At 48.3% G+C, this 27,716-nt stretch overlaps 1 protein-coding gene across 3 annotated transcripts in view; it reads right to left on the reverse strand.

Moving 5' to 3' along the window:
* LOC137545390 (beta-arrestin-1) overlaps positions 1-27,716 on the reverse strand; it is a 294,468-nt gene that overhangs the window by 22,791 nt on the left and 243,961 nt on the right. For 2 of the 3 annotated variants that reach the window (XM_068266563.1, XM_068266564.1), the window contains exons 6-13: positions 25,710-25,769; positions 23,750-23,817; positions 18,454-18,589; positions 16,407-16,491; positions 12,494-12,566; positions 9,718-9,858; positions 3,452-3,535; positions 243-266 (exon numbers count right to left, since the gene is read on the reverse strand). In XM_068266563.1, coding sequence (XP_068122664.1) covers positions 243-266; positions 3,452-3,535; positions 9,718-9,858; positions 12,494-12,566; positions 16,407-16,491; positions 18,454-18,589; positions 23,750-23,817; positions 25,710-25,769 — 671 coding nt within the window. The remainder of the gene's footprint in view (positions 1-242; positions 267-3,451; positions 3,536-9,717; positions 9,859-12,493; positions 12,567-16,406; positions 16,492-18,453; positions 18,590-23,749; positions 23,818-25,709; positions 25,770-27,716) is intronic. The other variant, XM_068266565.1, reaches the window with a different exon arrangement.

Consider the following 27,716-nt stretch of genomic DNA (forward strand, 5'->3'; position numbering starts at 1 on the left):
TATTTCAGACAAGAGACATGTGAAATGAGGGGACAGAGAGTTATCAGCATATGGGAGAATGTTTTGTGCATGCAACAGGCAGAGGCAGCCCTTTTAGAGGACACGCCCACTGGACACATGACATGGGCGCGAGCACGGACTGACATTAGACCATGCTCTATGAGGACAGATGAAGTGAAACAAGACAGATGCAGGGGGCGGGGCGATGCATGGTCGTGAGTAAGCAAAGAGATTGGCATTACCTTGACGCAAGGTCTCCCAAGATGCTGGCATTGTTCAAAGCAGATTAGAGAATTAGTTTAGCGGAAAGCGCATGCATTCTGTAAAAAGTGCTCACTGCGCGACTTTCCAGGAGCAAGTTATATTACAACAGCACAGGAAAAAACACATTCTACAAGATTATACAGACTTGCAACATGTAGTAATAATAAATTGATTGGTTTAATCAATCTCGCCAGATGGAAGATTTCACTCGATGGGCAGCTGGTCAGGAGAATGTTGCTAGCGGCTTTCCATTTCGTGACAAGCGATGTAGGCGGCAAAGCTTACACTCATCTGTCCACTGGTGCTCCTCCCATGCCTTCTCTCCGCCACTGGGTGCTCCTCCCTGCCGCTCATCTCTCGGGGTGCATGTGTCACGTCACAAACACTAGAGGCCAACAGTACCTCTAGTGGTCAGGTAAGGTACATGCCACGTGCCTGTAGTGTTCGGTCACTAGCATTTGTCATGGGACACGGAGAGATACAGGGGAGAGAAGAGACTGGGAAAAACACTGGGGGCCATGGAGAGAAGACACAGGAGGAAGCCCCACCTAATGTCTAACCATGGGCATAGCAATCACCCCTTTGGGGGCCCCTACACCTCCCTATCCCCAGCCGCAAGTGCAGCTAATTAGCAAAGAAACCTCCCCATTCACTCACAAGAACCTGTGTGCAGGAGCGTGTGCATTTTTTCCTCCTTCCAGAGGCTGCTTCACAGCAGAACGCTCTCTGTTGCCATGTGCCGGCTCCCAATCACGTGGGGTTCGGGACCAAGGGGGCCCCGTGCTATCATTTTTGCAGGGGAGCCCTATTAAGTCTAGTTACGCCCCTGTGTCTAACCTTTATCAAAAGGATCCAATAACTTGACCACCCCTGGAGTCCAACTAAAAACCTTTGGAGCCAGAGCTTTCAGTCATGCTGCCCCTACCCTGTGGAATGCCTTGCCAAACGTAATCAAGGCAGCTCCAACCCTGGTCACGTTTAAATCAAACCTGAAAAACCACCTGTTTATTCAGGCATGTATGATTGTTCACATGACTTTTTCCCCTGTACACATCACTATGTACTGATCTGAGACAAGCTTATGTGCTTTGGGTCCTCAGGGAATAAAGGGCTTTACAAATGTTTTGTTGCTGTTGTTGTTATCCACAGATTAATACTAACCTCGCCCTCACTTCATATCCAAAGCATCTAACGCACATAAAACCAACATTTGTGTGAATCATTCCTCTTGTTTTCTATCACTACAGGTACACTTTAAGAGTGAGGTGAGCCATGTTTTCCCCCCGTGTAACCGTCATATTCTTTCCCCGGATCTCAGTGACCTGCTATGCTTTGGATACATTAATAAAAAGGATTCTATAAAAAGAGACGGAGTAGCGGAGCTGCTGTAGAGCGCGGAGAGGCGAGCGCACAGCGTGTTCTGCTCTGACTCATCCTCTATTATGTGTCTGGGATTTGTCTGTTCTCAACATCCATTATCCACCCGAACAAAGCAGTAGAGCGAACAGCATCCGTACTGGCAGGTTGGAGGCTAAAATTGTTTTCCGTACATCACAGATCTTCCGAAGAGGACAAGGCTGGTCAGAGATTGCGGATACGCATGCAGCGGCAGCTGGGCTGTACCAAGTGATCTAACTGGTGGGTGAAAAGGAGAATATTCCTAATGTACAAAATCAGGATTTGAATGAGCGGGAGAGGCTCGTTCAAGCATTCCATGTTCTCCTAACTTTGCAACTTCTTCGTACGCAACTCGTGACCTACTTGTGAGCAGCAATTCTAAGAAATCGAAGGCGGAAGGGGGGGACAGGAAATAGGAGAAGGGAAAACTTGGGGAGGGAGGAAGGAGGGCTTAAGGCAATGGAAGGGAGCGGATAACAGGAGGAAGTAAAGGAATAATAAGAGATGGGGGTAAGGGACCAGAGAAGACCAGAAGCACAGACAGACAGCAACAGAAATGTGAGGTGAGGAAGGAGAGAAGACAAGACGAGGGTGGAAGCAAAGTGAGTTGAAAGTAAAGGCCTGGAAAAAAAAATGGGATCAAAGGGGAAGAAAAGGAAAAAAAAAAGAAGAGGCAGAAAAGAAAGGAAGAGGGAAGAAAAGGACATGTGAGGTAAAGTGCATGGAAGGGACGAACGAAAAGTAAGGAAGAACTAGAGGAAGCAAAGAAAAAACAAAAAAATAAATTGGGGGCGGGAGGGGGGGAGAGGGAAGGAAAAAAATGCTAAGATTAGAAGACTGTAAATAGTAAGAAGAAGAAAGAAGCAAAGTGAGGGAGTAGGGTGGAAACAAGAGAAAATGACAACATAAAACACATGTATTTTATGTTGTTATTTTCTCTTGTTCCCACCCACTCCCCAAGAGTACTGGAGGGAGGAATATAAAGAAGAGAAGTAGAGTAACAATAAAAGTGAAGGCTGGGATTTAGTTAGAGTTTCTTAAAAGTTCTCATGTTTGGACAAGATGAGCGGGAATAAAAGAAAGGGAAGGGGAGGAGGGAATGGAAAGGGTGGGTGGGAATAAAAGAAAGGGAAGGGGAAGGGGGAATGGAAAGGGTGGGCGGCAATAAAACAAAGGGAAGGGGAGGAGGGAATGGAAAGGGTGGGCGGCAATAAAACAAAGGGAAGGGGAGGAGGGAATGGAAAGGGTGGGCGGCAATAAAACAAAGGGAAGGGGAGGAGGGAACGGAAAGGGTGGTTGGGAATAAAAGAAAGGGAAGGGGAGGAGGGAATGGAAAGGGTGGGTGGGAATAAAAGAAAGGGAAGGGGAGGAGGGAATGGAAAGGGTGGGTGGGAATAAAAGAAGGGAAGGGGAAGGGGGAATGGAAAGGGTGGGCGGGAATAAAACAAAGGGAAGGGGAGGAGGGAATGGAAAGGGTGAGTGGGAATAAAAGAAAGGTAAGTGGAGGAGGGAATGGAAAGGGTGGATGTGGTAACGGTAAGGGGCAAAGGGGAGGAAGGAAAGGGATGGGGACACTGGGACAAAATTATCCTGAAGATTTGTAATGAAATAATAGAGCAGAAATGTTATTTTTCAATTAACATAACCCTATGAAGTCTGCTGGAAATGTTTCCTCTTTTATGTAATGCAGCATGTATGTATAATCTGCATTGACGTTAGTCAGGCTGCTGTGCACATGAAGGCCACAGTGGTTTCATCTCAGGGGTTGGCAGAAGTTTTGATCACTTACCCTCCTCTGGACACCACCAGCTTCACTTTGACTTTATAGGAGACAATGATTCCAAGAATCTCCTTGTTGGCTCCATCCCTCAGTCTGTAAGAGAGGACAGCCGAGCATTAGAGGGCAGTGTTGGCATTCACAAAGTAACATGAGTAATAAACTGTGATGGGTGAACTGCCCACCCTACGTCAGGATTCATGTCGGGTCTGAATCCACCAGCTCACAGAGGCTCTGTAGTGACATCTAGTATAATGCAGTAGACTGCCCATGGACTTTTATAGTCATTTCCCTGGTTTCAGTATCAGAAATGCTTCCTATATCTATATAATGCTTTAAATTAGTATGCAGCCTCGCCCTCCCAGTGATGTCACAGCCTAGGCTGTTTAGATATGCGGAATTCTCCTCCCAGAGCATTCTGGGAGACAAGGCATTTTTTTCACTGGCTTTAGAACTCTCAGTATACTCTCTATTGGCTTTAGAGCTCTCAATAAACAAACATTCTGCACAGCTGCACCTGGCAGGACTAAAGATGTCAAAATGTCAGCATGTAAATCAGGGAGAGGACAGATTTTACACTGTCTAAATATAAAAAATAAGCAATTGTATTCATTATGTAATTTTCATTACGGTTCCTCTTATATGTGATTCTCTGAATGAACTGACACCGGGGTCCTGCAGACTACAGTCCATTATATGCTGTGCCTGCTCTTCAGACCTCATCCAATCAGGGGTGGGCTTACATGATGACAGGGTGTATATACAATGGAATCAACCTGCAAGGGTTCTGGATGGATGGATGTAAAGATGATAGAGAGATAGATAGATAGATAGATGGACCACACAATGCATACATGGACGTATGACTATGGTAGGGACTAGATTGTGAGCCCCTGAGAGGGACAGTTAGTGACAAGACAATATACACTGTACAGCGCTGCGTAATTTGTTATTTAAATAAAAAAAGATAGATAAAAGATATATATAAGATAGATAGATAGACAGACAATGAGAAAGGTTAGTTAGACTAGTGTGTGTTGAGGAGGGGTGGGACACGTGGCTCATGTTAGTGGCATGGGCGTGGTAGTCTAGGGTGTGTGTTGTGGGGGTGGGACACGTGGCTCATGTTAGTGGCATGGAAGTGGTAGTCTAGTGTGTGTGTTGTGGGGGTGGGACAGTGGCTCGTGTTAGTGGCATGGGCGTGGTAGTCTAGGGTGTGTGTTGTGGGGGTGGGGCACGTGGCTCATGTTAGTGGCATGGGCGTGGTAGTCTAGTGTGTGTGTTGTAGGATGGGACACGTGGCTCATGTTAGTGGCATGGGCGTGGTAGTCTAGTGTGTGTGTTGTGGGGGTGGGGCACGTGGCTCATGTTAGTGGCATGGGCGTGGTAGTCTAGGGTGTGTGTTGTGGGGGTGGGGCACGTGGCTCATGTTAGTGGCATGGGCGTGGTAGTCTAGTGTGTGTGTTGTAGGATGGGACACGTGGCTCATGTTAGTGGCATGGGCGTGGTAGTCTAGTGTGTGTGTGTGTTGTAGGATGGGGCACGTGGCTCGTGTTAGTGGTATGGGCGTGGTAGTCTAGTGTGTGTGTTGTGGGGGTGGGACACGTGGCTCGTGTTAGTGGCATAGAAGTGATAGTCTAGTGTATGTGTTGTGGGGGTGGGACACGTGGCTTATGTTAGTGGCATGGAAGTGATAGTCTAGTGTGTGTGTTGTAGGATGGGACACGTGGCTCGTGTTAGTGGCATGGGCGTGGTAGTCTAGTGTGTGTGTTGTAGGATGGGACACGTGGCTCATGTTAGTGGCATGGACGTGGTAGTCTTTAGAGATGAGCGTAATGACCTAATTACGAATTTCCGAAATTTCGCGAAATTACTACAATTACGATTTTAGCAGTAATCGAAATTTCGTAATTTTCGCAAATTTTCGTAATTACGATTACGAAATTTAGTATTTTAAAGTTTGCAAAGGTTTCTATCCCTCTAGATGCCTAAAATGAATAACCAACCTCCCTCCCTCTCTCCCTCTCTCTCTCTCTCTCTCTCTCTCCCTCTCTCTCTCTCCCTCTCTCTCTCTCCCTCTCTCTCTCTCCCTCTCTCTCTCTCTCTCTCCCCCCTCTCTCTCTCTCTCCCCCTCTCTCTCTCTCTCCCCCTCTCTCTCTCTCTCTCCCCCCCTCTCTCTCTCTCTCTCCCCCTCTCTCTCTCTCTCTCTCTCTCTCTCTCTCTCTCTCTCTCTCTCTCTCTCTCTCTCTCTCTCTCCAGAGATCTGTAGTATTTCAAAACCATACTCACATTCATGACATGTCCAGGGATCAAACCCAGGCCAACCACATGGAAGACAGCTATGCTCACCACCATACCACCAAACACACACTAAATAGACAGCTAACCTAAATCTTACTTGTAGACAGTCATATGAGACACATGCTGGGTGCAGGGCTTTGTGATTGGACCATGCGATAGAGTGAGGTGCAAAAATGAAATCATGCCTAGCAGAGGATGGTTTCACAGTGCTAAATGCTAGGCTGGCTGTGGTGCAATTGGTTAGTGTGTCTGGCTGGTAACAGCAAGGTTACAGGTTCAATTCCATCCAGGCATGTCTTTTCCTTTTGCGTTCAACAGTTGTCCAAACAGAGCCAACAGAGCCCCAGATAGCCATGTAGAGTTAGGTCACAGCTAGCCTGGCTGTGGTGCAATTGGTTAGTGTGTCTGGCTGGTAACAGCAAGGTTACAGGTTTGATTCCATCCAGGCATGTCTTTTCCTTTTGCGTGCGCGCGCTGCGCCATTGAACCCCATGGGGTATTTTGCGTGCGTAAAACTTTACGCATGCAAAACTTTGTGCTCGGTGTTTGGACAACTGTTGAACTCAAAAGGAAAAGACATGCCTGGATGGAATCGAACCTGTAACCTTGCTGTTACCAGCCAGACACACTAACCAATTGCACCACAGCCAGGCTAGCTGTGACCTAACTCTACATGGCTATCTGGGGCTCTGTTGGCTCTGTTTGGACAACTGTTGAACGCAAAAGGAAAAGACATGCCTGGATGGAATCGAACCTGTAACCTTGCTGTTACCAGCCAGACACACTAACCAATTGCACCACAGCCAGGCTAGCTGTGACCTAACTCTACATGGCTATCTGGGGCTCTGTTGGCTCTGTTTGGACAACTGTTGAACGCAAAAGGAAAAGACATGCCTGGATGGAATCGAACCTGTAACCTTGCTGTTACCAGCCAGACACACTAACCAATTGCACCACAGCCAGGCTAGCTGTGACCTAACTCTACATGGCTATCTGGGGCTCTGTTGGCTCTGTTTGGACAACTGTTGAACGCAAAAGGAAAAGACATGCCTGGATGGAATCGAACCTGTAACCTTGCTGTTACCAGCCAGACACACTAACCAATTGCACCACAGCCAGGCTAGCTGTGACCTAACTCTACATGGCTATCTGGGGCTCTGTTGGCTCTGTTTGGACAACTGTTGAACGCAAAAGGAAAAGACATGCCTGGATGGAATCGAACCTGTAACCTTGCTGTTACCAGCCAGACACACTAACCAATTGCACCACAGCCAGGCTAGCTGTGACCTAACTCTACATGGCTATCTGGGGCTCTGTTGGCTCTGTTTGGACAACTGTTGAACGCAAAAGGAAAAGACATGCCTGGATGGAATCAAACCTGTAACCTTGCTGTTACCAGCCAGACACACTAACCAATTGCACCACAGCCAGGCTAGCTGTGACCTAACTCTACATAGCTATCTGGGGCTCTGTTGGCTCTGTTTGGACAACTGTTGAACGCAAAAGGAAAAGACATGCCTGGATGGAATCGAACCTGTAACCTTGCTGTTACCAGCCAGACGCACTAACCAATTGCACCACAGCCAGCCTAGCATTTAGCATTGTGAAACCATCCTCTGCTAGGCATGATTTCATTTTTGCACCTCACTCTATCGCATGGTCCATGGTCCAATCACAAAGCCCTGCACCCAGCATGTGTCTCATATGACTGTCTACAAGTAAGATTTAGGTTAGCAGTCTATTTAGTGTGTTTGGTGGTATGGTGGTGAGCATAGCTGTCTTCCATGTGGTTGGCCTGGGTTTGATCCCTGGACATGTCATGAATGTGAGTATGGTTTTGAAATACTACAGATCTCGAGAGAGAGAGAGAGAGAGAGAGAGAGAGAGAGAGAGAGAGAGAGAGAGAGAGAGAGAGAGAGAGAGAGAGAGAGAGAGAGAGAGAGGGGGAGGGGGCTGGCTGTGCTATTCATTTTAGGCATCTAGAGGGATAGAAACCCTTACAAACCTGAAAAAGTAAAATTTCGGTTGGAGACACGAAATTCGTCATTACGGGAGTGAAATTTCGATTACGAAATTGTAAATTACGATTTGAAAATTAATTACGAATTTGGGTTGTAATGTTAAATTTCGCATTCGTAATAAAAGCAGTTCGAAAATTTCGGCTCATCTCTAAGTCTAGTGTGTGTGTTGTGGGGGTGGGACACGTGGCTCATGTTAGTGGCATGGGCGTGGTAGTCTAGTGTGTGTGTTGTGGGGGTGGGACACGTGGCTCATGTTAGTGGCATGGGCGTGGTAGTCTAGGGTGTGTGTTGTGGGGGTGGGACACGTGGCTCATGTTAGTGGCATGGACGTGGTAGTCTAGTGTGTGTGTTGCAGGGAGTGGGACATGTGGCTCGTGTTAGTGGCATGGACGTGGTAGTCTAGTGTGTGTGTTGCAGGGAGTGGGACATGTGGCTCGTGTTAGTGGCATGGACGTGGTAGTCTAGTGTGTGTGTTGCAGGGAGTGGGACATGTGGCTCATGTTAGTGGCATGGACGTGGTAGTCTAGTGTGTGTGTTGTGGGGGTGGGACATGTGGCTCATGTTAGTGGCATGGACGTGGTAGTCTAGTGTGTGTGTTGCAGGGAGTGGGACATGTGGCTCGTGTTAGTGGCATGGACGTGGTAGTCTAGTGTGTGTGTTGCAGGGAGTGGGACATGTGGCTCGTGTTAGTGGCATGGACGTGGTAGTCTAGTGTGTGTGTTGCAGGGAGTGGGACATGTGGCTCATGTTAGTGGCATGGACGTGGTAGTCTAGTGTGTGTGTTGCAGGGAGTGGGACATGTGGCTCGTGTTAGTGGTATGGGCGTGGTAGTCTAGGGTGTGTGCTGTGGGGGTAGGACATGTGGCTCGTGTTAGTGGCATGGGCGTGGTAGTCTAGTGTGTGTGTTGCAGGGAGTGGGACATGTGGCTCATGTTAGTGGCATGGACGTGGTAGTCTAGTCTGTGTGTTGCAGGGAGTGGGACATGTGGCTCGTGTTAGTGGTATGGGCGTGGTAGTCTAGGGTGTGTGCTGTGGGGGTAGGACATGTGGCTCGTGTTAGTGGCATGGACGTGGTAGTCTAGTGTGTGTGTGTGTTGTAGGATGGGGCACGTGGCTCGTGTTAGTGGTATGGGCGTGGTAGTCTAGGGTGTGTGTTGTGGGGGTGGGACACGTGGCTCATGTTAGTGGCATGGACGTGGTAGTCTAGGGTGTGTGTTGCAGGGAGTGGGACATGTGGCTCATGTTAGTGGCATGGACGTGGTAGTCTAGTGTGTGTGTTGTAGGATGGGGCACGTGGCTCGTGTTAGTGGTATGGGCGTGGTAGTCTAGGGTGTGTGCTGTGGGGGTAGGACATGTGGCTCGTGTTAGTGGCATGGACGTGGTAGTCTAGTGTGTGTGTGTGTTGTAGGATGGGGCACGTGGCTCGTGTTAGTGGTATGGGCGTGGTAGTCTAGGGTGTGTGCTGTGGGGGTAGGACATGTGGCTCGTGTTAGTGGCATGGACGTGGTAGTCTAGTGTGTGTGTGTGTTGTAGGATGGGGCACGTGGTTCGTGTTAGTGGTATGGGCGTGGTAGTCTAGGGTGTGTGCTGTGGGGGTAGGACATGTGGCTCGTGTTAGTGGCATGGACGTGGTAGTCTAGTGTGTGTGTGTTGCAGGGAGTGGGACATGTGGCTCGTGTTAGTGGCATGGACGTGGTAGTCTAGGGTGCGTGTTGTGGGGGTGGGACACACGGCTCATGTTAGTAGCATGGACGTAGTATAGTGCATGTGTTACGGGGTTGGGACACGTGGCCCGTGTTAGTGGCATGGGCGTGGTAGTCTAGGGTGTGTGTTGCCGGTTTGGGACACGTGGCTCATGTTAGTGGCATGGGCGTGGTAGTCTAGGGTGTGTGTTGCCGGTTTGGGACACGTGGCTCATGTTAGTGGCATGGGCGTGGTAGTCTAGTCGCGTCTCACAGTGTGCTGGAGGCCAGGTTGGTATCTTCGTGCTTCAGCTTTCCATCCAGGGCCAGGCCTCTCTTCTCCCGATTGTTGGCCAGGAAGGGGGTCAGTGTGTAGACTTTGCAGAACGTGGAGCTGGGGGCCACAACATCATTACTGCGACAGAGAGGACAAGAAAGAAGAAGGTTTTTAGTAGACAATTCCACAGCCGAAGCCACAGAAAATCCAGATTTAATTAAAGGACAACTGTAGTGAAAAGAATACGGAAGCTGCCATATTTAGTTCCTTTTAAACAATACCAGTTGCCTGGCAGTTCTGCTGATCCTCTGCCTCTAATACATTTAGCGTTAGACTCTGAACAAGCATGCAGATCAGGTTTTGACTGAAGTCCGACTTAATCTAGTCAGACTTCAGTTGCAAGCTGCATGCCTGTTGCAGATACTACTGCCGCCAAAGAGAAACAAAAATAAAAATAAAAATTAAAAACAAAAATTTGCTTTCCTAAAACAGAAAGAATTTGCAATAATTCAGGTTGGAGTGAGCTCGAGATGTCTCCCAGAGCACCACTGCTGAATATATGCAAATTAACCATTGTACCCTTAGAAGCCGCCAAAGAGATCAGCAGGGCTGCAAGGCAACTGGCATGTTTTAAAAGGAAATAAATATGGCAGCCTCCATATTCCTGTCACTTCAGGTGTCTTTTACAGTAAACATAAGGCAGAAGAGAAAAAATAAAAAAAAGATACTTATCTAACAATAGGGATGCCTGTGGATTCTCCCAGAGGCTTCCTGCGTCCTCCTCTAGACAAACCCCCACTGCCCGGGACCCTCTGCACTCCTCTTCACGCATGAGTGCGGCCAGAGTGAGTACAGCATGGACGAGTGGCTCCGGCTTACTGGGCAGACTCGGCTTTACTCACGCTGGCACAGTCCAGCCACACTCATGCATGAAGCTATCCACCAAGCTCTAGTCAGACATGTTCTGGGGATCAGCTTGTGGCAATGGCTGGAGCCAGGAGGGTGCAGGAAGGCTCCGCAGGATCCATAAGGTTCTCTTTTCAGCAGGTATCTATTTTTTTTTCTTTTTCTTGTTGGATACACCTTAATTTTCCTATTACTTAAAGAGAAACCGTAACCAGTAATTGAACTTCATCCCAGTCAGTAGCTGATACCCCCTTTCCCATGAGAAATCTTTTCCTTTTCACAAATGGATCATCAGGAGGGTCTGTATGGCTGATACTGTGGTGAAATCCCCTCCCAAAGGAAACTGTGAGGACCATGTTCCTGGCAGTTTCCTGTCTGTGAAACTCGTTGCATTGTGGGAAATAACAGCTGTTTCCAACTGCCAAAAAAGCAAGCAGCTACTTCCACTGACATCACCTGCCACTGACATCACCTGCCAGCAGTAAAAATTTCACCATGTGTTAAATGTCTGAATGTAAATTAGGGAGAGGAAATATTTTACAATGGGCAAAAACTGACTAAGGGCCCGTTTCCACTAGTGCGGTGCGGAATCGCCGCATATCACCGTTGACAAAATCGCATGCGGATGCAATTCCGCATGCGTTTTTTGCCGCGATTTCGCATAGGCAGGGTATATGCGATTTTAACCATGTCACTGCCTGTGTCAATTTACATTACTTTCAATGCGAAATCGCACGCGAAATCGCGGGAAAAAACGCATGCAAAAACGCATGCGATTTCCCTATTAAATACATTACCTGCGAATCGCCTGCATTCCACACGCAGGCGAATTCTGCAGGGTCTACCATGCAGAAAAATCCTGCACATAAAAACGCAAATGAAAACTGACAAGTGGAAACAGTCCCTTAATCATCCTATATGATAAAACCTAAGTATCCCTGCGCCATCCTGTCCGTGTCCATGCATCAGCGCTACTGCGCATGTGCAGCACGGACAGCCATTGGGACAGGAGGACAGGGCAGGGGGTGCACAGGCGGGGTCGGAGTGTGTGCAGGGGGGGGTGAGGGGTGGGTGCGCGCATGGGTAGACATGCGGTGGTGCGACAGACCAAGAGCTCGTTTTCAAACAGGCTTAGGTCAACTAGTTTATACATAATTATGTAAAAATGAAGCACTTTTTTTATTACATTATCTTCACTGGAGTTCCTCTTTAACTTACATTAATTTTAGCATTTTTCTACTTAATGGGTAATTAAAAGGTCTTCTATCGATGAGGTGAAAAACAAGATCAAGCCAATAAGAATAATTGGCCAATACAAATCTGATGTGTGTATTGAGCAGGGACAAGGTCCTCCAGCACCCAAGGCTGAGACACCAAAGTGCGCCCCTCCATCCCCCCCACCCAGCTGTCACACACTGATTGCTATTAGACTAAGAGGTGCCCCAGGGTCCACAACCTCCCCAACACCTTAATCTCTACTTATCTGGCTTGCAGTCACTGCTATGTATCCCCTTTTCTTATTTTTTTCAGCTTCAAACACAATTGGGAATGACAGCTGAATGAATTGTGCGCCCCCTCCTACACTGCGCCCTGAGGCTGGAGCCTCTCCAGCCTATGCCTCGGCCCGGCCCTGTGTGTATGCAGCATTAAGCCTGGCGCACACATCCAATTTTTAGTGGCCAATGACTGATGTTACCACCTCCATGTAGCATGATAGTTTCACCTACATAATCTATACATAGTAGTCAACATCTGATGGCTCTCATACTGCATAGAGATAGTACAATTAGACAACCATTGACCAATCATAATTGCAGGTGTGTAGAAGGATTGAATCTCTGGCTGGAGTTGGCTGGACGATACTCACTCTGCTTCCTCCACGGCGACGGGGCACTTGTACTGCGCGGTGTTGAAGAGACAGATGTCCGCGTATTGCCGCACTGCAACGAGACCAGACATCAATCTGTGATGTGTATAGAGAACGGTAACGCCAGCATCAAATCACATTCCAGCCACTAATCCATTCAAGACTAACTGAGCAGCACAGGGGGGTTCATGAGTTACTTATTATTCTGGCTTGCAAGGAAAAGTAATGCAAATACTAGGCAGTTTGAAAATGCAGAGCAGGATTATCAACCAGGCAACCTAGGCAGGTGCTTGGGGCCTAGTGGGTGTCAAGGGGCCCACCTGCTGCCTTTTTTTTAACCTCTTTTCACTTCAGCTTACCAAGGGGACCCCAAATCAACTACCTTCCCTAGGGCCCCATTACATCTTAATCCACCTGTGTGGAAATGGACCAATCACATGCATTTCCTGTCCATTTTGATTGGCCAATCCCAGGCTGCAAACATTTTGCATTACATTTGCTCACAGGATGGAGTTATTATCACTCTATTGACCATATTGTTAGTCTCACCACCACTGCTGCAGAGCTGGCCTGCCGAGAGGAGACCTGCTGAGCCCCAGCCGGTTCCTCTGGATCAGGGGTCTCAAACTCGCGGCCCGCAGGCCATTTGCGGCCCTCGATACAATATTTTGTGGCCCTCGCTGGCAAAAGCTTCCTTATAGTTCGCTTCAGTGCTCCCATGTAATCTGCTGCATCCCTGCCGCTAAATGAGGGCTGCAGAGCCCCCAAATTGCCCGGGGGGCAATCCGCCAGCATTTCCTGGAAGGGGCAGAGCTTTCAGCTTCAGCTCTGCCCCTCCTGACGTCAATCGCCGCACGGATCGCCGCCTCTCCCCGCCCCTCTCTGTGAAGGAAGAGTGAGAGGGGCGGGCAGAGGCGGCGATGCGCCGCGATTGTGAAATTCCTTATGCGGCCCAGCCTCATCCTGACTTTGCCTCCTGCGGCCCCCAGGTAAATTGAGTTTGAGACCCCTGCTCTGGATGGATCGGTGTATATCATTTCCCTTCATTCAGGAAACCTCTGCTATTACTAACGTCAGCAGCGGTTCTGGCTTTTCCTGTGTCTGTAGCCAGCAATGCGTTTGGTGAAGCTCTCTAACATTATCCGGGAGCAGAACGAATGGAGTCCTAATGGAATAACTGCAGATCTGTGATCTCCAGGAGAAGCTGGACACCTGAGGATGTGGCAGCCACAACTATAACATTCATAGAGAAATCAGCAGGGGCGTAACAACAGCCTCTGTGGCCCCTGCAACCGCTGGGGGGCCCGGGGCTATGGGGGCCCACTCCTCCTCCCTCTCCTTACCCACATGCTGAGTAGCCCAGGTAGTGGAGTAGAGTACATATGAAATCAGCGCCGGGAGACTTGGACGCAGGATACAGCCGATATACGGCTTATCCTGCTGCTGCACAAGTCTCGGCGGCGATAATTACTATTCCCCCTCCAGGTCCACGTGGATGGTGGGGAATAAAGTAATTAGGCTTCCAGCTAATGCTGGAATTATAGTGTTTTAAAAGTAACTTCAGCTCCGTCTTCTGACGGCACCGAAGTTACTCACTGTGCGCCGCTATAGCCGTTATTCATATTACTGTCTATGGTGGCGCCCAGATCTCCTGCGCTGGATACAACGTGTTAGAGTGAAGTAATGTTTTCCTGCTCCAGCACTGCGGGTCTCCTCCATGCATTACAGCTGCACACTTTCTGCTGGGATTCGCTGGTTCCCGATCACATGACCCATGCAAGTCACACGATCGGGAGGCGGCGAATGGCAGCTGAGAGTGTGCAGCTGTGATGCATGGAGGAGACCAGCAGCACTGGAGCAAACAAACATTACTCGACTACCTGCGCTATTCGGCATGTGTGTCAGGGCAAGGGGTGTGCAGGGGGGGGGTTAGGGGGGATTGGGTATAGTGGCGAGTAGTTTGGATTCCAGGGGGGCGAGAGGCCTTATGGGCTGTTGTTACCCCCCTGGATATCAGGTAGATTTTTGTCCTGTTCAGTTTTGTTGATTTTATTTATTTATGTTTTTAAACAAAACAGTAAAGCATACATTGTGACCCTATCCACAGGGATCTAAGTCTCAACAGTTAGTCGTTAAACCATTGCCTTGCAACTTCGCCAAAGGAAAGGAACAAGAAAGAAGTCAGAGAATTGCAATCACCGGCCTGCAGGATTTTTGGTGTGATTGCGCTTGTACCCAATGGATCGTGGCGCGATCACGGCCAAATCGCAGTAGCGGAAATAGAAGGAAGGGCGATCTTGAGGCGGAATTTTGCATGTGATCAAATTTCCAAGTGGAAACAGGCCTTTAAAGTGAACCAGAGATGAAGCACCCTCATGTATTTTACCATATATATCAGTGGGAACATTAGAGAAAACACCTGCCCTGCTCTCTGCTTCATCCTTCACTGCTCAGCCTGCTTCTTACCAGCCCTGATAAAATCCCTGACTGAGCATTCAGTCTGGCTTTGCTCAGGAATCATTATAGCTGAGTCATTATAGCAGAGCCACAAGGGGGCAGGCTTGGAGTTGAAGACACCAGAGAAGACAGACTCAGCTATAATCTTTCCTTAGCAAAGCTAGACTGAGTGCTCAGTCAGGGATTCTTATCAGAGGTGATAACAGTTGGATTAAACAGAGAACAATGAAACAAAGTGCAGATTAGGGGCTTGATTCACAAAGCGGTGCTAACTGTTAGCACGCCTGTGAAAACCCCATTAGCACATCTAAACATCTTTCGCGCGCAAAACTTTACATGCGCAAAACTTTATGCACGTAAAACTTTACGCGCACACTGCACAGAGCGCAGGGCGCTCCGCGCGAAGTGCCCATTAAAGCCTATGGGACTTAGCGCGCGCATAGGGCTTTGCGCACGCAAAACTTTGCGCGCGGTACTTAGCGCGCGATCTGATTGAGAAAACCCGGTGCTAACCTACTTAACACCCTGGTTAGCGCGCCTAAAGACTTTAGGCATGCTAAGTAGATTAGCACCGCATAGTGAATCAAGCCCAAGGTGTTTACTGTCATGTTCCCACTGATTTATAAGGTAAAATACAAGAGGGTGCTTCATCTCTGGTTCTCTTTAAGTGAATTCTAAGCCTAACTCCAATTCTCTGTTTTCCATGCAGCTTGGTAAAAATGTAATGAGAGGTAAGGACAAGCCCAGCTATTAAAGACAGTCTGAAGCGAGAATAAATCTCGCTTCAGATCTCATAGATAGCAGGGACATGCGTGCCCCTGCTAAACCGCCGCTATCGCGCCGCTAAACGGGGGTCCCTTCACCCCCAAATCCCCTCGGTGCAGCGGGGGAGTGCTTCCTGGTTGGGGCAGGGCTAACCGCCGCAGCCCTGCCCCACGTGCGTCTGTCAGCGCGTATCTCCGCCTCTCCCCCGCCCCTCTCAGTCTTCCTTCACTGAGAGGGGCGGGGGAGAGGTAGCGATGCGCCGCTTATAGACGTGACTGGGGCAGGGCTGCAGCCGTTAGCCCTGCCTCCAGGAGCGACCAAGCCTGCGACCAAGTGTTGCAGTGGGGGTTTGGGGGTGAAGTGTAACTATGAGCTCTAAAGCGAGATTTATTCTCGCTTCAGAGTCTCTTTAAACATATGTACTGTTTTTTTTTGCCTTTCTTTGTATCCGTGTATCTGTATGCCTAACAGCTGCTTGTAAACTGTTGTTTCTTGCCATGCCGTGTATACCAGAAATAATTCCAGGTGCGACACCGGTTACACTCAGCAAATAAAAGATTCTGATTCTACAGTCAGAATGGGAATAACGTGTGACGATGAAGGCCGCATACTTTCCACTCACAATTCTCCTCCTCCGCAGTTTCCCATCCCTCCAGGCGGGGGAAGGGGGGACAGTAAATGTTGCACAAACCTGAAATCTTGACCTTCTTCACAGTCTTGTTGGTGTTATTGGTAACGTGCACATTGACATTGATGGGTTCCCCGTGGTAGTAGATCTGTGGAGACACACAGGAGCGGGCAGGAAATAAAAGACTTTCATTGGCTGAGAAAGGCAACAGAAATCAGAGGTACAGACAGCAGTATCCACTTCTCAGAACATCCTGTAGAGGGAGCTATAATACTGCAGTCAGGAAATAGAACTGACGCTTTCAGTGGCTGATAGGGGGGGAATATATCACAGGCAGCAGGAATCAGAGATACAGACAGCAGGGTTGTCTGCACTTCTCAGAACATCCAGCAGGGTCAGCTACAATACAGGAGAAACCATCACAGGCAGAAATCAGAGGTACGCACTTCTCAGAACATCCAGCAGAGGGAGCTATAATACTGCAGTCAGGAAATAGAACTGACGCTTTCAGTGGCTGATAGGGGGGGAATATATCACAGGCAGCAGGAATAAGAGGTACAGACAGCAGGGTTGTCTGCACTTCTCAGAACATCCAGCAGGGTCAGCTACAACACAGGAGAAACCATCACAGGCAGAAATCAGAGGTACGCAATTCTCAGAACATCCAGCAGAGGGAGCTATAATACTGCAGTCAGGAAATAGAACTGACGCTTTCAGTACTGATAGGGGGGACTACAGTGTATATCACAGGCAGCAGGAATAAGAGGTGCAGACAGCAGGGTTGTCTGCACTCCTCAGAATTTCCTGCAGAGGGAGCTACAATACTGCAGTCAGGAAATAGAACTGACGCTTTCAGTGGCTGATAGGGGGGGGGGGGATATATCACAGGCAGCAGGAATAAGAGGTACAGACAGCAGGGTTGTCTGCACTTCTCAGAACATCCAGCAGTGGGAGCTACAATACAGGAGAAACCAATACAGGCAGAAATCAGAGGTACGCACTTCTCAGAACATCCTGTAGAGGGAGCTATAATACTGCAGTCAGAAAATAGAACTGACGCTTTCAATGGCTGATAGGGGGGAATATATCTCAGGCAGCAGGAATAAGAGGTACAGACAGCAGGGTTGTCTGCACTTCTCAGAATTTCCTGCAGAGGGAGCTATAATACTGCATTCAGGAAATAAAGTGGCTTAGAAAACATCTAAGGCAGCAGAAATCAGAGGTACAGACAGCAGAGTTGTATGAATTGCTCATAACATCCTGTAGAGGGGGGTATAATTCTGCCATCAGGAAATAGAACTGAGGCTATCAGTGGCTGATAGAGGGGAAAAGTAAACATCACAGGCAGCAGGAATCAGAGATACAGACAGCAGGGTTGTATGCACTGCTCAAGCTACATCCACACATGCAATAGCCGTCGGCTGAAAGGGCCAATAACAATCGTTTCAGCCGACAATTATTATGTGTGCACAGCAGCAAATGACTGATATCGCTTGGTCATCGGGGGTCACTAAGGATTCGTCCTGTAGGATTCTTAATGACCCCCAATGCCTGAGCATGACCGTTGAAGGCGCTTTGTCATCTGCCAATCGTTGTCCCTCTGCCCCCCTCCATAGCAACAGAACACATCGCTAGCCTCAGGGCTATGGACATGTCTGTACAGCATCATTCTGCAAATTGTTGCCCAAGTGATTGTTTCTCGATCCCTGACGGGCAACAATTCTCACAAGCGTATACTTAGTAGTTTTTGTGAGATCATTATAATCTGCAGTGCACTTGTGATGTCCTGAAGGGGAGGGGCTTCATGAGGCATAGGGACATTGGAAGGATATCGCATAGTGCTATGCCTGCTATACGCTTTGTGCACTCCCATACACTTAAATACCAGTGCTGGAATACTGCAGCATGCACTATGTTTGCGTTTAGGTTAATGTTGCACTGCCTCAAACCGCCACAGTAGGAACAAGGTACGGCGATTCCAACAATAATCAGGGCGCCTCTGTGATTTCTGTGACATGGGAAAAATCACGTCCATTCTAATTCTAGGATGGGAACACAGCCAGGGGAAATATATCTCCAAACAGTGGTCACGGTTCCTGAAGACTGTTACCTCCTTATCCAGCGATGCCTCCAGGTGTAAGGGCTTGTCGGACATGAGGAACTGCCGCGTGGTCTCTGCCATGGGCTGCGGGCCGGGCCGCTCCGGGGCATACTGGACCTTACGGATGACCAAACGCACAGAGTTCCTGCAAAGACACAATTACGCGGTGACACAGGGGGAAAAGGCGTGACTCCATCAGGATCAAAATCCAATCTCTTAAAGAACAAGCGACACCCATGCTAGCCTAGAAATAAAAAACACATATATAAGTAGATAAATACTACTTCTACTTACATAACAGGTGTATTGTACTGTCCGCGTTATGATTCCTGTGAATCATATAAAGGAAAAGCAGAGAATCCTATTCTAGACAGTTTCCTTCTTGGTTACCTTTGAATGACGCTAATCCTGACATAATTTCCTTAATCTAATCGCAAGGATTTCTGGGAGGTTTGTATTAGAAGATGTGTGATTGCAGTTGCAGCATTTGCAGCTAGAGGGCAGCCTGGCCCACATCAGATTACAAGCAAAAGTAGCAGCACATAAGCGTAATCAGACAAAAATGAATTTATTAACATTTCAGGAATCTCCACTATGCCCCAATTGCCCAAGGTGAAGGATGCAATCTATTACCTCCTGAATTCCTGACAGAAGGCAACCTATAAATATTTGGCTCAGATATGCTGGATCTTATAGAGCCACATCAATGCCTGCCATGCACTGATGAGGACCTAAAGTCCTAAACAGGCTGTCTGCATGCTGGGGTGATGTGGTTGTGTAAAATGTAAAGCTATAGGCTTGCTATACTTCAGCAGTTCTGGATGCTAGCCTGGCTTACAGGGACATAAAAAGATAATTTGCATATTCAGTAGCGGTGCATTGTGGGTAACCGCAGATGTTCACTAAAAGCTGAATTATCGCAACTTACCTTCTGTTTTAAGAAGGCAGATGACACTGTATGCTGTATTATTCATGGTGTCCCCACTGTGGGTCCTTGGAGGTCTCTACAGTTGATTACGGTAACTAGGACTACATTATCTTGATTAACTACACTAGAGATGGTCGATGAGAGAATAAACCTGCTAATATTTCTAAATTGTATGCAAATATAATACAAACTGTATGCAGCTTGCGATTGGACCAATCAAATAATAATCTAACATTTGTATAGTGCTTTTCTCCTGTCGGACTCAAAGCACTTGCGAGGCAGCCACTAGGACGCACTCAATAGGCAGTAGCAGTGTTAGGGAGACTTGCCCAAGGTCTCCTACTGAATAGGTGCTGGCTTACTGAACGGGAAGACCCAAAATTCGAACCCTGATCTCCTGTGTCAGAGGCAGGGCCTTTTAAGGTGACAGTGACATGGAGGCTGCCATATTTATTTCCTTTTAAGCAATACCATTTGCCTGGAACCCCTCCTGATCTTTTGCCTCTAATACTTTTAGCCATAGCCCCTGAACAAGCATGCAGCAGATCAGGTACTCTGACTCCTCTGACTCACATTTTACAGGATTAGCTATATGCTGGTTTCAAGGTTTTGACTCTGCATGCTTGTTTCTGGTGTGATCAGACACTACTGCAGCCAAAGAGATCAGCAGGGCTGCCAGGCAATTGGCATTGTTTACAAGGGGATACATATGGCAGCCTCCATATCCCTCTCACTTCAGCTGTCCTTTCACCAGTACACTAGCCAGCCACTGCAGTAGCTTTAGATTTTGATTGGTTCAACTCCAAGCTGCATACATGTGCCTAAAATCAAAATACAATTTGCATGGACTTGACATTATTAGCATGTCATTGACCATCTCTTGCTCCCAGAGCCTTCTGTCATGCTGCCCCTACGTTTTGGAACCCCTTACCTCAACAGATCAGGACAGCTCCATCCAACGTGTTTAAATCCAGACTGAAAACCCACCTGTTCAGTTTGGCATTTGCAGAAGTATAATTTTTGTTGTGTTAATACTTCATCCTACTACCAATTACGGAATCTGAGAGAGCCTAAAAGGTGACCATACACTGATAGATTTGCAGCAGACTCGACCATCAGATAGATTCCTGTCAGATGCCAGTCAGGTCGAATGTGACAGGAATCTATCTGATGTGTGCCACACACTAGGAACACATTTCATTCTGAAATCTATTGGAAATCTATTGAAAATCGATCTAAGGGTATTACTGCACCATTTGATCCAATGTATCTCTATGGGCCATCGATCTGCTGCCAGCAACAGATCGACCTAGATTTTCCATCCAGACCGATCGAGCAAATCGAAATGGGCCAGAAATCGATCGATCGGCTGATCGATTATACTTCCTGCTGCATCGATTTCTAACTGATTCGATCAGAGCGGTCTAATCAGCCGTCGATCGGCCCCTTAAAGTGAGTGTTCAAGGTCGCCATTATCTTTTTTTGGTCTCTTTCCCCTATCTCCTATGGTACAAACGACCTATGGTGCTTTTTAAATTTTATGAAAAATTGATAATGTATTTTATCCCAATACTTGTTTTTATTGATGTCTATGTTAAGATTTTAAGTTGTTTTTTTTTATGAAATAGAATATATGCATTTTTGAGTATGTGACATATGTGACAAATTGAAGAATATATGTAGCTGAATGTGAATGTTTTATCCTATGTGCCCTGTCTGCTTTCCTAAGGCACTCCATACGACCTGATGAAGCGGTTTTTCCGCGAAACGCGTTGTCTCCCAGAAAGTGCCTAATAAAAACGTTTATTTTTTAACCAAGTGAATGGACTACTTTTTAAGGTAGGACCATTTATTATTTATATATTTTATACATATCATTAAAAAGCACCATCTAATTGTATTAGCTACATTTACTCCGGGCGCCTCCACTCCGACTCTACAGGTCGGGTTCTGGGTCAGCGTCTTCTGCGCTCCAACGTGCAGGTCTCGTGGTCCGGCCAACGTCATCAGGACGGTACTGCGCAGGCATAGTAGTTCTGCGCCTGCACAGTACCATCGTGATGGCGTCGGCCTTACCACGTGACCCGCGCCATGGAGCGCAGAAGATGCCGACCCGGAACCCGACATGGCGAGGTCAGGTTCTGCAGCAGAGAAGACCGGGATCCTCCGGAGCTGCGGCGAGGGCACAGGATGGCTGCCACGGGCTGGAGGAGGCCCCAGGTAAGTGAATATTTTTTTTTTTTTGGGGAGCTTGGATGTTTCCTTTAGGTGCTTTGAGTCCTATGGGAGAAAAGTGCTATAGAAATTTTATTGTTGTTTTTTTATCATTTTTTGCATTGTTGTTCTGTCTTTGGCCACTAGGGGGCAGTACAGGCCCTTCCTGCATCGCTGGTAGCAGGTAAACATATGATGTATAATTTGTTTTTCTGAATACAGTACAGCAGATCACTTAGTGAGTGGAATGAGCAGCTTGTGAGGCGGCTGGGAAGGGGAGGGGGGGATGAAGTCATGTGCGGGAGATGAATATTGGCTCCTCAATTAATGCTGGATGACTTCAGAAGCAGAAAAACACACGCTAGATTCATTATTGTCCTCGCCGGCGGCTTACGATCATTTCTGTCCATAAACCAGACGTTTTTACGGGGCTGCGAGGCCATAAACATGATTGTGCGAGCCGAGGTGATCATACCTGCGAGCTTTCACAGAAAGATGAGGATTCCTGGAGGCGGCAGAAAGGGGGAGCGCAGAACGCACAAACAAACATCGGGAGTGCCGGGCTGGAGGGGGGAGCGCAGAGCGCACAAACATCGGGAGCGCCAGGCTGGATGGGGGAGCGCAGAACGCACAAAGATCGGGAGCCCCGGGCTGGAGGGGGGAGTGCAGAACGCACAAACATCGGGAGCGCCGGGATGGAGGGGAGAGTGCAGAGCGCACAAACATCGGGAGCCGGGCTGGAGGGGGGAGCGCAGAACGCACAAGCATCGGGAGCCGGGCTGGAGGGGGGCACGAGCAATACAAAACACAACAACGGGGGCCGGGCTGGAGGGGGGCAATGTTTCCAAAATAACACACAGCATGGCCCCCAAATTACATACTGGCAACACCAGGGCAGTTTCTGCTGAACTGACGGACACTGCAGGCCTTTGCCTGGAGCGTGAGCCCCCACACTAAATAGATAGATTGACACCAACCCCCCCCCCCCCCCCCATTTATAGGCAGAATGGCCCCCACAATACATAGCACAACCCCCACAATATAAAGGCAGCAAGTGATAATAAACTAGCTGTGGTGTGTACTGATCCCTGCTACCTCCAGTATGTACAGTATAAGCTGTTACTCTGTGCCAGTACTGATAAGTAAACCAGCTGCAGTGTGTCCTGATCTTTGCTACCTCCAGTATGTAAACTATATGCTGTTACTCTGTGCCTGTACTGATAGTAAACTAGCTGCAGTGTGTGCTGATCCCTGCTACCTTCAGTATGTACAGTATAAGCTGTTACTGTGCCTGTGCTGATAGTAAACTAGCTGCAGTGTGTGCTGATCTCTGCTACCTCCAGCATGTACAGTATAAGCTGTTACTCTGTGTCTGAACGGATAGTAAACTAGCTGCAGTGTGTGCTGATCTCTGCTACCTCCAGTATGTACAGTATCAGCTGTTACTCTGTGCCTGTACTGATAGTAAACTAGCTACAGTGTGTGCTGATCTCTGCTACCTCCAGTATGTACAGTATCAGCTGTTACTCTGTGCCTGTGCTGATAGTAAACTAGCTACAGTGTGTGCTGATCTCTGCTACCCCCAGTATGTACAGTATCAGCTGTTACTCTGTGCCTGTACTGATAGTAAACTAGCTGCAGTGTGTGCTGATCTCTGCTACCTCCAGCATGTACAGTATAAGCTGTTACTCTGTGCCTGTACTGATAGTAAACTGGCTGCAGTGCATGCTGATCTCTGCTACCTCCAGTATGTACAGTATAAGCCGTTACTCTGTACCTGTACTGATAGTAAACTAGCTACAGTGTGTGCTGATCTCTGCTACCCCCAGTATGTACAGTATAAGCTGTTACTGTGCCTGTACTGATAGTAAACTAGCTGCAGTGTTTGCTGATCTCTGCTACCTCCAGTATGTACAGTATAAGCTGTTACTCTGTGCCTGTACTGATAGTTAACTAGCTGCAGTGTGTGCTGATCTCTGCTACCTCCAGTATGTACAGTATAAGCTGTTACTCTGTGCCTGTACTGATAGTAAGCTAGCTGCAGCGTGTGCTGGTCTCAGCTACCTCCAGTTTGTACAGTATAGTGATAATAAACTCCCCCTGGATCAGATGATATTCGGGCCATTGCATTACAACTAATACATTTCACAGTGTTTTCCTCACCTCTTGTGGATCTTCTCCTCCAGTGTCTCGGCACAGAAAGCCTTCACTTCATAGTCCACCCCGCATGCCTGGAGATACAAGGTGAGATCAGTCCGTTATACTACAAGAGGAGGCTGGGACTACAGAGATGTATCGGGACATAACCACTAACCACAGGACCCTCCTGCAGGTTCCCCACATACCCCATAGGCAGTGACATACCAATAGGAGATGCAGAGGTAACGACTGCTCAGGGGCCCTTGGACCAAAGGGGCCCACTAGGTGCCCTCTCCCAACCTCAGTATTAGCTCTTCAATGGTGCTGTGCTGATAATGATCACTTCTACATAAAGTATGCTTTGAATAGTATTGATCATTCACAAATGGTTCCCCTCCCCTGCTTACACTTCTCATACTGTGGATGTCCCCTCCCCTGCTTACACCTCTCATACTGTGGATGTCCCTTCCCCTGCTTACACCTCATGCTGTGGATGTCCCCTCCCCTGCTTACACCTCTTATACTGTGGATGTCCCCACCCCTGCTTACACCTCTCGTACTGTGAATGTCTCCTCCCCTGCTTATACTTCTCATACTGTGGATGTCCCCTCCCCTGCTTACACCTCTCATACTGTGAATGTCCCCTCCCCTGCTTACACCTCTCATACTGTGGATGTACCCTCCCCTGCTTACACCTCATGCTGTGGATGTCCCCTCCCCTGCTTACACCTCTCGTACTGTGGATTTGCCCTCCCCTGCTTACCCCTCATGCTGTGGATGTCCCCACCCCTGCTTACACCTCTTATACTGTGGATGTCCCCACCCCTGCTTACACCTCTCATACTGTGGATGTGCCCTCCCCTGCTTACACCTCATGCTGTGGATGTCCCCTCCCCTGCTTACACCTCTTATACTGTGGATGTCCCCACCCCTGCTTACACCTCTCGTACTGTGGATGTCCCCTCCCCTGCTTACACCTCTCATACTGTGGATGTCCCCTCCCCTGCTTACACCTCTTTTACTGTGGATGTCCCTACCCCTGCTTACACCTCTCATACTGTGGATGTGCCCTCCCCTGCTTACATTTCTTATACTGTGGATGACCCCACCCCTGCTTACACCTCTTATACTGTGGATGTACCCTCCCATGCTTACACCTCATACTGTGGATGTCCCCACCCCTGCTTACACCTCTCATACTGTGGATGTCCCCTCCCCTGCTTACACCTCTCATACTGTGGATGTCCCCTCCCCTGCTTACACCTCTTATACAGTGGATGTCTCCACCCCTGCTTACACCTCTTATACTGTGGATGTGCCCTCCCCTGCTTACACCTCTCATACTGTGGATGTCCCCTCCCCTGCTTACACCTCTTATACTGTAGATGTCCCCACCCCTGCTTACACCTCTCATACTGTGGATGTCCCCTCCCCTGCTTACACCTCTTATACTGTGGATGTCCCCTCCCCTGCTTACACCTCTCATACGGTGGATGTTCCTTCCCCCGCCCCCCTACACCTCTCATACTGTGGATGTCCCCTCCCCTGCTTACACTTCTCATACTGTGGATGTCCCCTCCCCTGCTTACATTTCTCATACTGTGGATGTCCCCTCCCCTGCTTACACCTCTCTTACTGTGGATGTTCTTGGCAGGTCTTGTACCATATGAATTGTAGTGTATACAATGCTTGGGAGGGCCCAATGTAAAACTTGCATTGGGGCTGAAAGCTCTTTATCTACACCGCTGCCCATGGGTCGAACAACAAGTGCTACAACCATGCAAGTGAGGGTCCCAATGCCCCCTCCCATACATGCAGCACCCCCATTATCAGTGCGGCTGCCATGAGATGCCACCCCTATCAAGAGTAGCTCCATGGAGAAGTAATTGTATTACCTCCTCCAGCACCTTGTCAGTCCTCCTCTACTGTGTCTTTCTGTGTGTCACATGATGCAGTGTGGCATGTGAGGAGACCAAGGACCTACCTTGCCTGTGTCCTCGGGCCCGGGCTGCAGAGTCACGGAGCAGGGAAGGTTTGGAGGGATCTGGTGGAAAAAAAAGGCCCATTAAATTCGAAGGGATGCTGGAAACTCCCAGAAATTAGACAATCAATTAATCAATTAGGGGGCCCAATGATTTGTAATTTTGCCCCTGGATTTAGTGATGAGCTGTGCTCCTCTGGTATGATCGTTAGATCCTGATTGTGGCAGTTCAGCCGCGAGTGCCTCTGAGGACAGTTAGTGACGTGATTAACTCATTGAACGCTATAAAGTGCCACAAACTCATCAACATTACATAAATTCATAGCAATAGTTTGTTTCTACCTTTCCTCCCTCTACAAATTTACTCTACAGAACTTCTAATGGAAAACTCCCAGGGAGACGGGATTGGAAGATAAGGTGATGGATCCCGAGTCTCTGATTGGCTGGTCATAATAACGTGATCCTTTCTCAGTTTTGCTTCCTGTAATCTTTATAAGACATGACCACATCTTCATGACCAAACAATCAGAGACTGAGAGCCCGTTTCCACTAGCCGCCGTGCGTCCTGCGAGATGCGTGGCGGCACTTCCTGGATGTGCGAGGTTGCAGCCGAATCCCGACAGCCGTGCCATGCATGGCTATGGGATTCTCTTCCCCCCTCACGGAAAAATGCTGCAAAGTCAGCCTAATCGCTATGGCAATCGATTCCGCCGGCGGCACTATTATTCCCAATGGTAGAGTTTCCCGGCGCAGTTTGCCTGCAGGGAAACGCTGCGGATTCGGCTCGATTTCCGCGCTAGTGGAAACGGGCCCTCAAAAGCAAACCCGTAATTTAAAAAAAACTAAAAAAGATAGGTTCCATCAGTATAGGGTGCCTCTGCATCCTCCGGGCGTTCCTCCAATCCTTCTTGAGTCCACCGCTGGTTGCTGGGACCATCTTCTTCCTCACAGCCGTGCTCCCATCCGTGAACGTTTGCTGGGACCATCTTCTTCCTCACAGCCGTGCTCTCATCCTTGAACGTTTGCTGGGACCATCTTCTTCCTCACAGCCGTGCTCCCATCCGTGAACGTTTGCTGGGACCATCTTCTTCCTCACAGCCGTGCTCCCATCCGTGAACGTTTGCTGGGACCATCTTCTTCCTCACAGCCGTGCTCCCATCCGTGAATGTGTCTGGCCGCAGTGTTCGGGAACACCGATGGCCTGTGCAGTAGCACGAAACCGCTCGTGCATGGCGAAAACAAGTCGGGCACAAGCAGCTCTATGCTACCGTGCAGATGCGGACCGTCTTGCTCCTGCATAGTGTGACTACGCTCGTACACAGCCGGTAGCACGGCCGCCGGAACTTATAGGACAAGCCCATATTGGATGAGTTCAGAGGGTCCCAGCGCTGAAATGTCGAGTATGAGGGAGATTATCTTCCCTTTTCTGTATTTTTTTTTCCAAATTTGGCTTCAAGTAGACTTTAAAGGACCACTATAAGGAAAATCCATACAAATAAGAAGTACATTTCTTCCAGAGAAAAATGAGCTACAAATTACTCTTTTCCTATGTTACTGTCAATCACTGTAGGCAATAAAAATCTGACAGAACATACAGATTTTGGACTAGCCCATCTCCTCATGGGAGATTCTCAGGGTTTTCTTTATTTTCAAAAGCACTTAGTGAAGGGCAGTTGCTTTGTCCAACTGCCTTTTAAAAGAGTGCGCAACAAGCAGGGAACCTGGCCGGCATCTTTGCATAGATCCTTTTTAGGGAGTGTCTTTATAAAGAGTAAAGGCCATGCTGAGAATCCCCCATGAAGAGATGGACTAGTCCAAAACCTGCCAGTTCTGAAATTTCTACTACCTTCTGTAAGTGACAGCAACATAGAAGAAAAGTACTGTATTTTTGGACTATAAGACTCACATTTTCTCCCCCCAAAAAGGGGGGGGGGGAAGTAACTGCGTCTTATAGTCCAAATACTGGGAGGTTCTGACTTGTATGAACACCTGCCAATACCAACCTCCAAC

Source organism: Hyperolius riggenbachi, chromosome 2 (genome assembly GCF_040937935.1).
Source record: "Hyperolius riggenbachi isolate aHypRig1 chromosome 2, aHypRig1.pri, whole genome shotgun sequence".
Classification (NCBI taxonomy): Eukaryota; Metazoa; Chordata; class Amphibia; order Anura; family Hyperoliidae; genus Hyperolius; species Hyperolius riggenbachi.